Genomic DNA, 15,761 nt, shown 5'->3' on the forward strand with positions numbered 1-15,761 from the left:
GGTCTCCATTTCATTTAGTGGCAACTCCATCCTTCCAGTTGTTCAGGCCCCCAAATCTTGGACTCATCTGTGCCTCTATCCTTTCTCTCACATCCTCTCGTGTCCCTGTCTACCTTCAGAATGCATCCCAGGTAGGGTGACTTCTCAGCACCTTCCCTGGTCTAAGCTGACATTATCTTTTGCCTGGATTACTGAGATCAACTCCCAAAGCATCTCTGGGCCCCCACACAGCTGCCTGAGGAACCTGATTAAAATGCAAATCAGATCACACCCCGCCTCTGCTCAAAACCCTCCCTCCAAAACCCCACGTGACCTGCCCCCCCCTTCTACCTGCACCTCCTAGCCCCTTCCCCTGTTGCTCACCTGCCCCAGCTACATGGGTCTCCTTGTCTTTCCTCCAACACCCCAGATACACTCAGGCCTCAGGACCTTTGCACTTGCTATTCGCTCTGCTGAGAACCCCTTTTCCCCAGATATCTCACTAAGGCCTCTGCCTGTTCTTTCTAAATCTCCTGGAGAGACACACACACACACACACACACACACACACACACACACACACCCTGCCCCCGCCGTGCCCCGCCCTGTCGCTCTTCTTTGCCTCTTTATTATTCATCATTTTTACCACTTGTTACACTCTGTCTGCTAGAGATCTATCTATCTGTTGCCTGTCCCTCACCCTTTAGATTGGAAGCTGGGGGGGGGGGCGGGGTTGGGAGAGACTGTCCATTTGACTCACTGCTCTATCCTCAGCCTCCAGACAGTGCCTGGTACGTAGTAGGTGCCAAGTAAATATGTGTGGAATCACCGAATGTGTGCCTGCCTGGCCAGGCTGGCCCCTGGATGGTACCCCGGGCTCCCAGCTGGGCCTGTCCCTCCCTGCCCCTGACCCGTGACCTCGAGCCCCGTCTGCGGGCTCCCCGACAGCGCCCCGAGCCGGGATCAAAGGGCCTTGGAGCCAGCGGCCCCGCACAGCTGGGTCTGTGCGCCCGCAGGAAGCGCCGGGGCAGCCCTCACGGCAGGCCCGGCCCCGGCGCGGCTAGGTTGCGGAGAGGGCCGCGCGCCGGCGGCCGCCGGTCCCGGCGACCGGCCACGCCAAGCATTCCAGCCGCGTGATTGACGCGCGCGCACCGGGGCCCCCGCCTGCGGCTCCCGCCGCCGCCCGCCTGGCCCGCCGCCGCCGCCGCATCAAAGCAGATGTTTGCAGCTGGTTTGAGTTGGATCCCCATCAACAGGCCCCTTTTTGTCTCAAAATAAAAACCAGCTACGCGCGGAATGATAAGGACGCGGCAGGCACGTGGGGGAGATGTCAACGAGTCGGGGAGGGAGGCGGCCAGGCAGCTCCCTCTGCCTGCTCTCACCGCATCAGCTCCTGCAAGTGACAGGCAGCCTCCAGCAGCAGCAGCTGGACCCCCAAGAGTGTCTGGAGTCCTGTCCCCTCGGCTCCTGTGAACTCCAGCTCATCTCTCAACCAGCATCATCATAGATGCCACAGTCCCAGGAGCCATACTAATACGAGCCACCTCCTGGGCACTTACTATATGGGGGCCTGTCCTAGTGCTCTGGGGCCACTCCATCCTGGGATCCCACGCCAGCCTGTGGAGGTGTGGCACAGAGAAGACAAACATGGGACCATGATCACATGTTAGGTGGGGATTGTGGTCTGAGTTTTCAGACTGGAAAACAGGTTCAGAGAGTAGAGGTGGCTGGCCCCAAGGTCAGGCAGCTGGCAAGTGGCAGAGCGGGGATTGAGACTCTTCAGACCATTCTTTCTGCCTCCAGGACCAAGTTCTTTTAACTCTGTGTCATGTCACCTTTCCCAGGAAGTTCCCAGCTCTCCTCCAGATTGGCTATCATGCCTTTCTATGCCCACCGCAGCCTGCTGAGTGTACCCCGTCAAAGCACATGTCACGTTATGCCAGCTCCCATGGGACGAGATATGAGCTGACTGTTCCCCAAACATCTTGCACGAGCCTGGCACAGAGTCAGACTCCTTGGGTGTTTGCTGGGTGAATCCGTGAAGGTGTGGACAGTGGGGACAGAGGGCCTTCAGTTCCAGGTGCCAAGCCTCGTGGTCCCTATGGAGGGAGTGCTTCCAGGAACTGTGGGACTTGGGCCTGGAGAGGCCCTAAGGGAAACCAGGTCCAGAATCTCCCTGGTCCCCAGTCTGGCCCTGGGGGAGGGTCTCACAGAAGCTCATACCTCAGGGAGAACTCAGACCCAACAATGTGATAGGGGCTTCAGACTTGAAATTGGAGGTGCAGAAGAGAAGGTTCCAGAGCCTGCACTGGGCACCACGTGACACTTAGACTGGGGAGCGAGAGGGACCACACACCTGCCGAGATGCCCTCTGGACTAGGCCTTCTCACATCACCAGGTGAGGGAAGGATTAACACCCCCATTTTACAGAAGAGGAAACTGAGGCTCAAAGAAGGGATGTGAATGACCCAAGGCCACATAGCTGGTGTTGGAGATGTGGAAAGTCACACCTCTGAGGACGAGGATGGGGGTGGGGGGCTGTTAAAAGGGCCCTTGAATGAGCAGGAGAAGGAAGAGACACAGGACAGAGGGTCTAGTTGGCCCACCTTGAGTCAGGTGTCCAGGCCTGGCCCAATCACTTAAAGGTCAGGGAAGTCATTTTATAGCAACTTGGCACTCCCAGGGCTTTCCTTGTGAGCTATGGATGCCAGTGCAGTGCAGATGTTGGGAGTGTTACTGCAGGACTCCCAGCCCAACAGGAGTGATGTATAGAACTTCGTTGACGAAAAATTGGGACACTGGATTCCGGGTTGTTTAGCTGTGGAGTGGGCACGGGAGGGCAAGTTCACTTATCTTGTTAGCTGGTAGTATTCTAAGACCCCCCCAGAAGCAGAGGAGCCAATATTCTATTGTCCTACCTGGCTGCCCATTTCATTTCTCCCAAGGTTATTCATTCACTCAACAAACAGTCACTAACCACCAACTCAACGCCAGAGCCAAGGGTAGGGGATTGAATTAGACCCAGTTCCTTATTTCTAAGTCAGTGGGGGCTTCAGATACACAAGTGTCTGGATCTGTGGGTATCAGGGAAGGCTTCACAGAGGAGGTGACAATTGAATTGGGTCTTGAAGGATGAAGAGGAGTTCAACAAGAAGTAAAGGGAAGGGGTTGAGAAGATAGGTCGTAGAGTCAGTTGGAATTTTAGGTGCTAAGGAGGCAGGAAGGGACTTGCTGTGTTCAGGGAACAACGAGAAGCGTGGCAGCTGTAGCAGAGCATCTGAGGCCAGATGTGACAGGGGTAGAGTGGGGCTTTGAATGCCATGATTAGATCTTTGGGCTTATCCTAAAACTGTTGGGAGCTCTTGGACTGAGAACCCAGCAAGAGGCTACATAAACTGTAAAGTGCAGTGATGGGGGTCTGGGAATGGCAGTACAGTGAGGAGGAGGAGGCCGAGGAGCTTCTACTCAGCAAGGATAGTGAACTGGTGCTGGACAGTCTTGGAGAGATGATGACAGTGATCATGATCACCACGTGTTGAGCCTGGGGGGATGCGCCCAGGCCATCATCCCCACTGGACAGATGGGGTCACTGAGGCTCAGAGAGGAGAAGGGACTTGTGTAAGCTTCCAGTGCAAGGAAGTGACAGAGCCAGGATTCCAAGCCTAATGAGTGTTGTGTGGACTCCAAGATCTGGGGATGAAAACCCGTGAGGAGAGGCTGGAGGGGCCCCAGGACATTAGGAAACCAGTTTTATCAGAGGTAAGAGAATCAGCTGTACTGCATGTATCACTGCAGGTGTCAATGGTTTAAGAGAAATTAATTAATCATTTTGTAATCCACATTCAAATGCTCCCAAAAAAATTGGCTTTCTGAGTTTTGTTTATTAGCTTTATGAGTTTAATAAATTGAGCATTAAATAAATAAGCCAATAAAAACTCAAAGGAGATGGAGACATGTTGTTGTAGCCTGGGACTCTTTAAGGGAAGGACATCCCGAAAAAGGGAATTTCTTAAGCTGCAATCACAGATGATCCTGGGGGAGGGGGAGATGTTCAGTTTGGTTTAAGAAACTGGGTGCTGGGCTTATGCCAAGTAATAAGAACTCGGGGTGTTCAGAGCCTTGAGGGCAGACAGACGTGGGCATGATACTCAGAGCAAAGGGCCAGGGTAATTGATGAACAAAGAAACATTTGGATGCACAGAGCAGGGAGGGAGTATATGGTGATGCTGCCATGTGACCTTGAACCTGCCCTCTGCATCTTCCTGTGCTCATCTGTGAAACGGAGACGGAAACATCTTCCTTTTAGGGTTCTGTGAGGACTTAATGGGGTGATGCAGTTAGATGTTAACTGAGCTCAATGATATTAATGAGACAGACAGAGAATTGAGCCAGGAGTGCTCTGTCCAGCCCAGGCCAGACAGAAGCTAGAAGGATGGATCCAGAACCCAGGGTGGTCATGAGAAGGGGGAATGGTTGGGACCTGCATCAGGAAGGCTGCTCCCAGGGACCCCTGGGAGACCCCAGCGAGGATAATCAATGAAAGCATGTTGGACTCACGTGGAACAAGAGAAAGGCAGAAGCCAGCTCTTGTGGCATGCCTTCTTCATGCCAGCACAGGGCCAAGGGCTTCACATGCATTCAGCTCTCCCAACAACCCCATAGGTAGGTACCATCATTCTCATTTTACAGATGAAGAAATTGAGGCTCACTCTCTTGAACAAAGTCACACAGGGAAAAGTTATGAAGCCAGAAGGGAACACCAGGCTGCCTGCTTTAGCCTCCTGCCCCCCACCACAGCTCCCCTCCCAGGTGGTCCTGTCTCCCCAGGGCAGGTGGGTGAGGCTCCCACAGACCAGCTTCCCACAGACCAGCTTGGGGGTGGGGACTGACTTGCCCTGCCTCACGGGCTGAACAGGGCTATATTGGACGGTTCAGCATTCATTCAGCAAACATTCACTGCTCACCTTAGTGTGTACAGGGACTTAGGCTCAGCACTGAAGACACAGAGGTGACCACGGGGAAGGTGCACCTGGAAATACGTAAAGTGCAGTTGTCAGGAGAAGTATCTGAGACTGGAGAGGAGAAGGGGGCTTCCTGGAGGAAGGGATGCCCAAGCTAAATCCTTCATAAACAGATATTTGCCAGGCAGAGGCTGGGAGAAGGGGAATGGCATTCTAGCTTGTAGTCACAGCCTGAGGAGAAGAGGGTCGGCGGTTTACGTGAAAAATGGGGAGGGGGTTGTGTGGATTGCCAGCAAGCCTGTGTGTCTGTGTTGTGGTCACGAAGCTGCCGTCTAGATTTGGAGCTTCTGGATTGGGGGAGGAGCCAGGGCAGGGGGATTGGCACCTAGAGGGCAGGGCAGCTAGAGGGAAAGCCACAGGGAGCTCCCCCCACCCCCGGCCAGCTTTAGAGCTGCCCCACAGCACCCCATCGTCCCCTGACCCCGGGGCCTGCCCCATCCTGGCCTCCCAGCCCAAGTGTGGGAAGCAGCAACACACCCATCTGGAATCCCCAGGCCAGCTGGGGAGTGGGGACTGTTGTCCCTATCTTACAGATGAGGAAAATGAGGTTCACACTTGCCCAGGGTCACAGAGCCGGTCAGGATGGAGAGCAGGACCAGGGCTCCAAATCCAGTGCCCTTGATGCTTTCCGGGCCTTTCACATCAGGCTCTGGAGCATCTCTGGGGCAGGAGGGGAAGGGAGGCGGGGTGGCCCGGAGCTTTTCAGCCTGAGCAACTCTACATCTCTGGTCAGTATTTGCAGCTTCTGGGCAGCATTCACGGAGAGGCCTGCCCCAGCCCCCAGTCACTCCCGCTGTGCTCACAGCTTTATCCTGACAACTCACTGCATTTTCACACTGAGAAGCAGGCAGTGTTGCTGAGCCCATTATACAGATAAGTGAGCTTAGAGAGAGGAAATTACTTGCTCAGTCACAAACGAGCAAGTGGTGGAGACAGGCATTGAACCCGAGTTCATCTGATTCCAGTGCCACCCGCCTGTAGCTGGGGCTGCTTCTCAATGGCTGGTTCCACCGATCCTTCATGGTGGGAGGGATCGAAGGAGGGAGTGGGGGGCTCGCAGAGAGGAGGGCACCCCGCTGGCACCCCAGCCCCTCCCACGCATGCAGTTGGTAGCTCTCACCCTGGCACGGTAGACAAAGGCAGCCCCATAATTGGGAGCGAGTATTTCATGCATCCCCCCCTCCATGTTTTATTGGGTGGAGAGATGCTTGGAGACCAAACGAATGGCACATTCTGTTTATAAAGTGTGCAGTTTGTTTTATTTCCCGAGTTTTTGCAATCTAGATAACAGATGATGCCCCGAGTGGCTGGAGCTGCCTCTGTAATGGCAGCACCGAGGCTTTGGAGAAGTATTAATAATAGATTGTGTTGATGAGTTTGGAGAAAGTAGCAATCGACCCCCTGCTGCCAAGGCATTAGCGGGGCTGTTCTGAACGAAGCCTGCATGGTGGCAGCGCCTGCAAATGTGGGTCACACACCCCTCCCCCCCCCCCCCGCTGCCCCCTCCCACTGACTAAGAGGGCCTCCTCTCTGGGAACCGCCCAAGGTGTGCCAACCCAGCCTGGGGCCCTGGCCCTGACATGGTGACACAGAGATGCAGCCATTGCCTGTCCACCCATGGGCCACAGAGGCCAGGCTGCAGCCCTTAGTGGGGCCGCCAGGTCAGGAGATAGAGTGTGGGGAGAGGGACAAGGAGGCAGTGAGAGGGGCAAGGCAGAAGTGTTCTCCATGTCAGAGCAGCAGGTTCTGCAAACCTGGCTCCTTCCCTAACCCCTTGGCAGAGTTGGAGGGCCAGCCAGATTCCTAAGGGCCTCTGCTTAGGGTACATGGACAGTTGAGTGGGTTGCACCCTGAACAAAGGTCTCCAGCCAAAGGGCCAAATGGGAGCTGCATCCATCTCATATACCGTTGTGAAGGCATGCACTGTGTGGGCCAGTGGGGTCCTGTCTGCCTGAGCCTCTGCACGCCCCCAAGCCTTCACTCATGGTCTTTTCAAACACTGAGGCCTCCTTGAGGATCAGATGGACCTCTGTAGAACTGGGAGCTGACAGGGCCATGTGCCATCACTCTGATGTGGTACTCATTCATTGAATTAAATGCTCAGTATCATTGAATCCTGACAACAGCCCTTTGAGGGAGGTCCTGTTGACATCCCCATTTTATAGTAGAGGGAACTGAGGCCTGAGATAAGCATAGAGGATGCCACCTCCCCCAGACGGGGGCATCAAAGAAGGCTTCCCAGAGGAGGTGGCATTGGAGTTGGGCATTGCAGGATGAGTAGGAGTCTGCTGGGTAGACTAGAGGTGGGTGGCAGGGGTTGCTGGGGTGTCCCCAATTTGAGTGCCCTGGCCAGTGCCAGGGCAGCAGGTAGAGCTCGGAATGGCCCTGCCCACTGCGTCCCACCAGCTCGCCGTGGGCGGTGCTGATGGCAGCCTCGGGAAGGGAGGCAGGCCGAAAGCCTCGCATTTATGGCCATTTCTGTTCCAGAACCGATTAGTAGAGAATTGCAGCTGTAATCTGTGCCTGTGATGGCGGGCCATAAAGAGGGATGGGATGTGCACAGTGCTCCCCAGGTGGCGCCCGCAGACGTGGCCCGGGGACGTGGGGAATGAAAAATGGTTTTAATTCCCTCCCAGCAGCAATAATTTGATTCTTCATAAATTTTTCCATCAAAGTGTTGTTCCCACAGAGCAGGGCACGTGACAGGGATCGGGGGCCGGGAGGAGCGGTCAGTAGGTGCAGGCAGAGGCGGGGCCCTGCTGCTCAGACTCTTTCTGCACACTCGCCGGAGTCACGAAGACCCCTGCCCCCACCCCCAGCTTTGTCTCTGGAGATGGAAGATGGATCCTCCCTGTCACGGAGGGACTGGATCAGGCCCGGGAACAGAGCCGGCTCCATCATTTACTACCCACGTGACCCTGAGCACGTGACTCTGCCTCCCAGCACCTCAGTTTCCTTATCTCTAAAATGGGATTAATATTTCCTGCCTCATAGGGTTGTTGCAAGGATGAAACGCATTTCTGCATGCAGAGCGCTTAGAAGAGCGGCTGGTACACCACTCGTGCTCCGTGAATATCTGTTCGCGGTGTAGATTCCTAAGCTAAGACGAGGGATAAGCAGGTGGTAGCCGAGGCAAGGCCCAGAACATGCTGAAGAGCCAAGGTGGTGGTGCTCTGCAGAGACCGCAGGCTGGTCCATGTGGTGCTCTGCAGAGACCGCAGGCTGGTCCATGGGGCCGAAGCCTCGGGGAGCAGAGGGGTCAGAGAAGAGGCAGGACTGTGAAGGGCCTGAGTGCCAGACTCAGGAACTTGAAGGTTCTCCAGAGGGCACTAGGGAGCCATGGAAGAGTCTGGAGCAGGGAAGCAGCACGATCGGATGTGTGTTTTAGACAGATCCCTCTGGCTGTCATCCTGGAGGGTGAGTTGAAGGGTTGGAGAGGCCAGGAACCCAGGGAGGGCACTGGGGCAGTCCTCAGGCAGGAGAGGAGGGACCCAGGCTGGGTGATGGGCTGGGCAAGGCTGGGGATTGGTTGGATGTGGGGGAGAGAGGCAGGGGCAGAGAGGAGGAGAGCCGGTGCTAGAGTAAGGGTAGATGGGACCTGTGGGCTGCCTGGCCTTCCCCTCAGGGCAGGGGCCCCCCTGGCTCCCAGGGAAGGTGGAGGCTGAACCTGCACTCTGCCCTCTAGTGGCCACTGTGTCTCTGAGCGGGAATGACCCTAAGCTGATGCTCCCAGGAGAAGGCACCTCCGGGCAGGTTGCCCAGTGCCCACCGTGAGGCCGCCAGGGCCCTGTGAGCCAAGGGGGTAGGGCTCCCACTGCCTGGCTCTGTGCCAGGGAGGGCCTCTCCCACTTGGGCTGGAGGGTCAGCTTGGCGGGAGGAAGAGGTGCTTTGTGGGCAGTGCCTCTGGGAGGGACCACTGAGCCCAGCCAATGCGCCCACTCTGCACCTGCAGGCTCTTCGCGGCCAAGTGCAGCGGCTGCATGGAGAAGATCGCCCCCACTGAGTTTGTGATGCGGGCGCTGGAGTGCGTGTACCACCTGGGCTGCTTCTGCTGCTGCGTGTGTGAGCGGCAGCTACGCAAGGGCGACGAGTTTGTGCTCAAGGAGGGCCAGCTACTGTGCAAAGGTGACTACGAGAAGGAGAAGGACCTGCTCAGCTCCGTGAGCCCCGACGAGTCCGACTCCGGTGAGCTGCGCCTGGAGCTGGGGCAGGCGGTGGGGAGAGCCGCCCCTGCAGAAGCCCGCTCGTGACCCCAGAACCTGCACTATACACAGACACTGCACCCACATCCGATACGCACGCGCACTGATGGGTTCAGTACACACGTGCACATGTGGGGTGCACACAGACACGTGTGCACAGCCTCACAGGCGCACGAATATACCTGGACACTATCACACAGGTGTAGGTGCATGTGATCACAGATGCACACACACAAGCATATAAAATGCATGTGTGGATACCCATGCCCAGGAGTGTAAATACACAGACACATGTCCATGTGTAGACATGTGCTTACATGCCCAAGCATGCAGAAGCCCACACCCATGTAAACATGTGCACGCACGCCCCAGCACACTCACGCAGTCAACACCTATGCGTGTGGCTGCACACGTTCATCCACGTGCTTACATGTACTGTAGCTTGCACACACATGCTGCCACACCCCCTGCTCTCTGGCCCACCACCCTCCCCCTGCTCTTATCCTTGCTGTGGCCCCCCCCACCCCGACAGCACAGCATCCCAGGGGTCTCTCCCAGCACTGGGCCTGCAGGCTGCAGGTGTCTGATCTGATGCAGCCTTTCTGCATCACCCCCCAGAGCCTTCAGCAGTGGGGAGCAGCAGCCCCAAGCTATTCCCTTTTTTCCCCGCTGCATGGGGAGACTGGGGCCCTCGGTGGTGGAGGGAGAGACTCCATTTCCCGGGGTGAAGCCTCCTCTCTACCCTGCTCCAGCCCCCAAAAGACTTTACCAGTTTGGAGCCCTCCTGGCAGGAAGGGCAGGGCCAGCTGTGAACAAGTCTTAAGGAGGGAAAAGTCAGGGAGCAGGCTGGCACCTTGTCATTCCTGGGGGTGGCGAAGATGGACTGGAGCAGGGGGCGTGGGGAGGAGGTGCCCTGATCTGCCAGGCCTTGTGGGGAACCGGGAGCCCATGGTCACAGGACCTGTCCACACGAAGGAGCGCTGTCCCTGCCAGAGCCTTTGGAGGAGGTGTGAGCTCCCACCACCTGTACCTCTGTCCATCCCTGGGCAGGGCACCACGGCGGCCAGGCTGCCTGGGCTCCTGTGGGAGAGCAGAGGCCAGCCAGGTGCCATTGGCACGTTCACACCAGGCCTAGGGAGGGGTTCTCGGAGGGAGGTCCCCTCCACAGGGGCTCATGCTCAGAGGAAGATGGTCTAGGAGAAAGGAGACCAGTTCAGACTCAGGGTCAGCAGGAGGCATGGGGGGTGGGAAGGATGCTCTGCTATCTGTCTGGAGCTGGCATCTCTGAGACCCACAACTCAGGAATGGAAGTGGGTGTGGGTGTGCCTCCAGGTGAATACACACGCTTCTGCATGCAGGTGTGTGTGTCTGTTCCGATGTGTACATGTCTGTATGTCCCTGCCTGTGAGCATGCACCTCTACGTGTGTGTGTGTACGTGTGCACATGTCATGGTCACAAGTACTCCTGTGTGAGAACGTCTGGAGTGTGTGTCTTTGCCCATCAATTCTTAGTCCCTGGAAGCTCCAAGGAAGCAGGCTCCTGGTAGCCTCCTCTCTGGGCCGTGAAGCCCAGCTAGTGCTGGGCTAGTGCCGTGGGAACTGGTTTTCCCAAAGGCTGACATGCTGGGCTGGGGTCTCCCGGGCACCGGAGGCCAGCAGGACAAGGTGGGTCCCAGGCAAGATGGGTCGGGGAAGCCCAGGGCCAGAATGAACACAGATGCCAGCATCTCTCCTCAGGTGGGCCATGGGCCTGATGAGGACAGCAGATCGGCCACAAGTGAGCATCCTGTGCTCCCTTCAGTGTGTCCAGCCACATGTGTACACCTGCGTGCTTCTGCAGCGCCCATACCTGTCCCCACGTGGGCCTGTATCTCTACCACTCTGAACGTGTACGCATCTGAGTGTGCAGTGCACGCGTGCTTGTGTGTCTCTGCCTGCTCACCAGGGTGCCTTCCTGTGTGTGTCTGCCTGTGTGTTGTCAGCAGAGCAGGTCTGGGGGCCTTGGTTCAGGTCTCCCTGGGGGTCCAAGATAAGAAAGTGAGGAGTGTGTGCTGAGGAAGGGGATACACAGGGCCTGGATGGGAGATGAGAGACTAGATACGCAGGGCCTGTGGGTCAGGGGAAGGGGGTGGTCTTTACCCCGAGGGCTCTGGGGAGTCGTGGCAGGTGTTAGCAGGAGGTGATGGGATCCCATCAGGTAGCAAGTTGCCTGAGGATACAAGGCTGACAGGCTGGGGTGTGTCCCCCACAGTGAAGAGCGAGGACGAAGATGGGGACATGAAGCCGGCCAAGGGACAGGGCAGCCAGAGTAAGGGCAGTGGGGACGACGGGAAGGACCCGCGGAGGCCCAAACGACCCCGGACCATCCTCACGACGCAGCAGCGAAGAGCCTTCAAGGCCTCCTTTGAGGTCTCTTCCAAGCCCTGCCGGAAGGTGAGGGGTGCCTGGGGTGGGGTGGAGGCTGACAACCCCGAACGCGCTGCCTTTCCAGACACCACCCCTTCTGCTCCTGCTGGGGGCTGGGCGTCCCTCCCCCTCCCCGCCCATCCCCCCAAACCTGCTGCTGCCCCCCCCCCCCCAGGCCTGACCCGTCTCCTTCTCTATGGGCAGGTCCGAGAGACGCTGGCGGCAGAGACAGGCCTCAGTGTGCGTGTGGTCCAGGTCTGGTTTCAGAACCAAAGAGCAAAGGTGAGTACAGGCACCTGCCACCCCGCTGGACAGGGGTGGGATGGGGAGGGGGTGCAGGCAGAAGACCAGGGGCCTGATGAGGGTGGCGTGGGAATGAAGGGGGGCTGGAGGCGGAGACTGGCACACACTGTGTCTCCTGCAGATGAAGAAGCTGGCACGGCGGCACCAGCAGCAACAGGAGCAGCAGAACTCCCAGCGGCTGGGCCAAGGTGAGCAGGGCGGCCCGGGGTGGGGCTCAGTCTCTGTAACTAGGCTCCCAAGAAACCTCCTGCCAAGGTGATCAGAGCTCAGGGAGCTGCTGCCTTGGAACCTGCTGAGATCAGTAAAGGAGACAGGCAGTGGGGGCCGTGGGACACAGGAGGGGAGATGGCAGGGTGGGCGGCCCAGAGGGGTGGCATAATTTCCATATTCAAAACAGCGACGCGGTGTGCCAGGCACTGTTCTCACCGTTCCACACGCTCCGTCTCACTTAATTCTCACAGATCCCTGAGAGGAAGGGCATCGTTACATCCCATCTCACAGATGAGGAGACTGAGGCTCCGGGAGACTAAGGGACTTGTTGGGATCACTCAGCTAGTAAGGGGCACAGCCAGGCTTCAGTCCGGAGTGTAGGGCTTCTGAGCCTGTGCTTTTAACATGACCATACACCCTACTGCCCACAGTAGAATTCAGCATTAGTCTCCAGAGAAGTCTCCAGAGAAAGTCTGAAGGTGTTGAGGAGTCCAGCGTGGACTGGGCTTTGCCCAGATGCTGTTTCCACAACTTGGGCTGGGGCTGGCCTCCCCGGCCCCATGGGGACATGCAGCCTTCTAGGTCTTGAAGGGAGGGCACTGGGAGCTCCCTGAGCCTGCCAAACTGGGGAAGGGGCCTCAGCTGCCTGCTCCCAGGTGAGATGGGGTCTCTGAGACAGATGCCAAGGGATTGATGGGCAGCCCCTCTACTCAGAACTCTGGGGCCAGACCAGTGTCCCAGGCTGGACCTTGGGCTTCAAGGCCGTGGCCTCAGAGCCCAGCTCTTCCTGTCTTCCCTCTCTGCCCCCCCTCTCCCGAGATGGCCCAGCCTTCTGGGGCTGCAGCCACGGCTTCAGGTCTCCCAGCCTGCTCCCAAGCTGTGTCTCACTCTCCGGTGTTCCCAGCTGCCCCCTGGATGCGGCCTCCCCAGAAAAGTTCCACGGTCCCCTCGAGCTCATCACAGCCCATACTGCACTTCATACCACTGCCCCTGCTGCCACATGCACAAAACACCCCCTACAGCTCCCCTACCCCGTCTCAGCAAATGGCACTACCACCCACCCAGTACCCACACCAGGAACCCAGGAGTCACCTCCCCCGTCCTGTCCTACACGTACTGCATCTGCTCAGTCACCAAATCAGGCAGTGGTTTCTTGTCCCATGTCCCTCATGCCCCTCTTAGTCTTTCCCACATCTGCATTAATACAGACCCCAACCCCTCCCAATGGTCTCCTCCTCTGGCCTCCACCCTCCCAGCCTTTCTCCACAGTCGCTCCACAGCTAAGACCCTCCACTGGCTTCCTACAGCCTCAAGGGAGCCCCCACTCAGCTCGGGTCCCCAAGGAACCATCTCTCTCCCCAGGCACAACCTTCTCTTGTCCTCACGCTCCATCCCCATGGACTGGGCTCCTTGCTCCCACAGGGCAGTTTCTCTCTTCTCTGCCTTTGCTGCCCTTCAGCCTGGCATGCCTGCCCCCTGCTCGGCTGGTTGAACCTCTGCTGGTTGTTTAAGTCGCATGGAGGTGGTGGGCCCCTTCCTCCAGGAATCCTTCCTTCCCTGAGCCTTGTTGGCCGGGGTGCGGGCTCCACCTTGATGCTCCCAGATGCAGGGCACTCACTGCACCCATATGTTGTCGAATCAGTACTGGCTGCTCACTGGAAGCCTCTGTCTTCCCCAGGCTGGGAGCTCCTGGAGGGCAGGGCTGTAGGAGGAAGGGAGGAGGTGGGGAGGGAGGGCTCTTTCTGGAAGAGACGCTGGACTGTGTGTCTGGGGAAGGTTGGTGGGCTGGGGGGTCAGATATGTAGGCTCAGTGACCCTAGAAGGCCACAGGCAACCTCAGCAGGGGCAGGGCTGGGAAGGAGGAGGTCAGAGAGACCGCAGTGGGCAGCCTGGACTCGGGGGTCGTGAGGGAGGTCATGGGACTCCTGGGGTACATCTGTGAGGTCTCCAGGACAGGGCAGGCAGGGCCAGTCAGTGAGGGCGTGCTCTGTCCCCAGAGGTCCTGTCGAGTCGCATGGAGGGCATGATGGCCTCCTACACGCCGCTGGCCCCGCCGCAGCAGCAGATCGTGGCCATGGAGCAGAGCCCCTACGGCAGCAGCGACCCCTTCCAGCAGGGCCTCACGCCGCCCCAAATGCCAGGTGACCACATGAACCCCTATGGTAAGCTGCCCGGCCCCCTGCTGCCCCAGCACGGCCCCTGCCCCCTGCCTGACCTGGCAGGCCTGGGGCCGAAAAAGCCACCTCCCGCCCCAGGCCCCCCCACCCCCAACCGGCAGCCCCTTCCGACACAGCCCACCTGCCTCCTCCTGACCAGAAAGGGGCGCCCTGGAGACCTCACCCACAACCCCCAACCCCTCTGGTCGGGCACCGCCGGCAGGTCATCCTGTCCGTCCCTCACCTCCAGCCACACTGCCTGTAGGGCCAACAGGGCCCCCAGGAGCCCCAGCCTGTACCCCGGTGCTGACACCGCCTCTGCCCCCCAGGGAACGACTCCATCTTCCACGACATCGACAGTGATACCTCCTTAACCAGCCTCAGCGACTGCTTCCTCGGCTCCTCGGATGTGGGCTCCCTGCAGGCCCGCGTGGGGAACCCCATCGACAGGCTCTACTCCATGCAGAGTTCCTACTTCGCCTCCTGAGAGCCAGCCGGGCCGCACGGACGCTTGGGCAAGGGCCCTGGGGTGGGACTGCAGGCCGCAGAGGCTGCCCCGCCACCCGCACAGACTCTACAGACAGCCATACGGTGCCCTCCCCTTGGCCAACTGGGCCTGGCTAAAGTGCCCACTGGGCACAGCCAGACAGGCAGACGGGCACAGCCTGGGCAGGGGCTGTGTCCTGCCCACAGAGACTGTCACCCCCAGGGACCCAGAGCTCTTGGACAGCCACTCATCTCCCAGCCCCACCTCGGCCTCCATTGCCTCCTTCCCCCTCCCCATCTCTTTTATGGGAAGCTTAAATTCTCTCTATTTTTTTAAATGTCCTCTCTCTGTCCAGGCCACTTCCATGGCATGGGCCTAGGTCAAGGCAGGGCCCCCGTGCATGCCCCCAGACGATGGTGGGTGTGAGATGCGTGTGTACCTGTGCCCTGCACTGTGCCCACCTCCCCCACCTCTGAGGGCAGGCCCGCCAACCTAGGATCACCCCTTCCAGCTGGAGCCTGGAGCAGGAGTAGGGAAGAGCCTGGCAGGTGGGCCAAGCCCACCACAGCTCTGCCCTGAGGGGCAATCCTGGCGGGACCAGGGACGGGTAGGTTGAGCCCAGGCTGACTCAGAGGGATGGAGACATACATGCAAACGCACACACTTAAAGGCACACCCATGGGGAAACGCACACAGATACACAGACGTGCTGAAAGAGACAGACAGGCCTCTGCGGGTCAGCCCTGCCCTGCCCTGTCAGGAAGCGGGAAGCGGCCAGACGGGCAGGGAGCCCCTCTGATAGCAATAGGAGGGGAGGGAGGAAGTGAGGAGGATAAGGTGAGCTTGAGGCACGTGGACACAGATGTGTCTTAGCTTCTGTCCAGACGGGGGCTGCCTGGGCAGAGACAGAGGCCGCAGAACCAGATAGAATCAGACCAAATGGCAGAACCTCCAGGTGGAAAAGCATCTCAAAAGTCACCCACTTGGCACTCCATAG

General features: G+C 58.3%; 1 protein-coding gene across 2 annotated transcripts in view; it reads left to right on the forward strand.

Annotated features, from left to right (window-relative positions):
* Positions 1–14,764, forward strand: part of LMX1B (LIM homeobox transcription factor 1 beta) — an 80,052-nt gene extending 65,288 nt beyond the window's left edge. Inside the window, exons 3-8 of one of the 2 annotated variants that reach the window (XM_065879264.1) lie at positions 8,953–9,185; positions 11,454–11,635; positions 11,813–11,890; positions 12,033–12,099; positions 14,119–14,283; positions 14,607–14,764. In XM_065879264.1, the coding sequence (XP_065735336.1) occupies positions 8,953–9,185; positions 11,454–11,635; positions 11,813–11,890; positions 12,033–12,099; positions 14,119–14,283; positions 14,607–14,764 (883 nt within the window). The remainder of the gene's footprint in view (positions 1–8,952; positions 9,186–11,453; positions 11,636–11,812; positions 11,891–12,032; positions 12,100–14,118; positions 14,284–14,606) is intronic. The other variant, XM_065879265.1, reaches the window with a different exon arrangement.
* The last annotated feature ends 997 nt before the right edge of the window (positions 14,765–15,761 follow it).

Source organism: Phocoena phocoena, chromosome 6, assembly GCF_963924675.1.
Source record: "Phocoena phocoena chromosome 6, mPhoPho1.1, whole genome shotgun sequence".
NCBI lineage: Eukaryota > Metazoa > Chordata > Mammalia > Artiodactyla > Phocoenidae > Phocoena > Phocoena phocoena.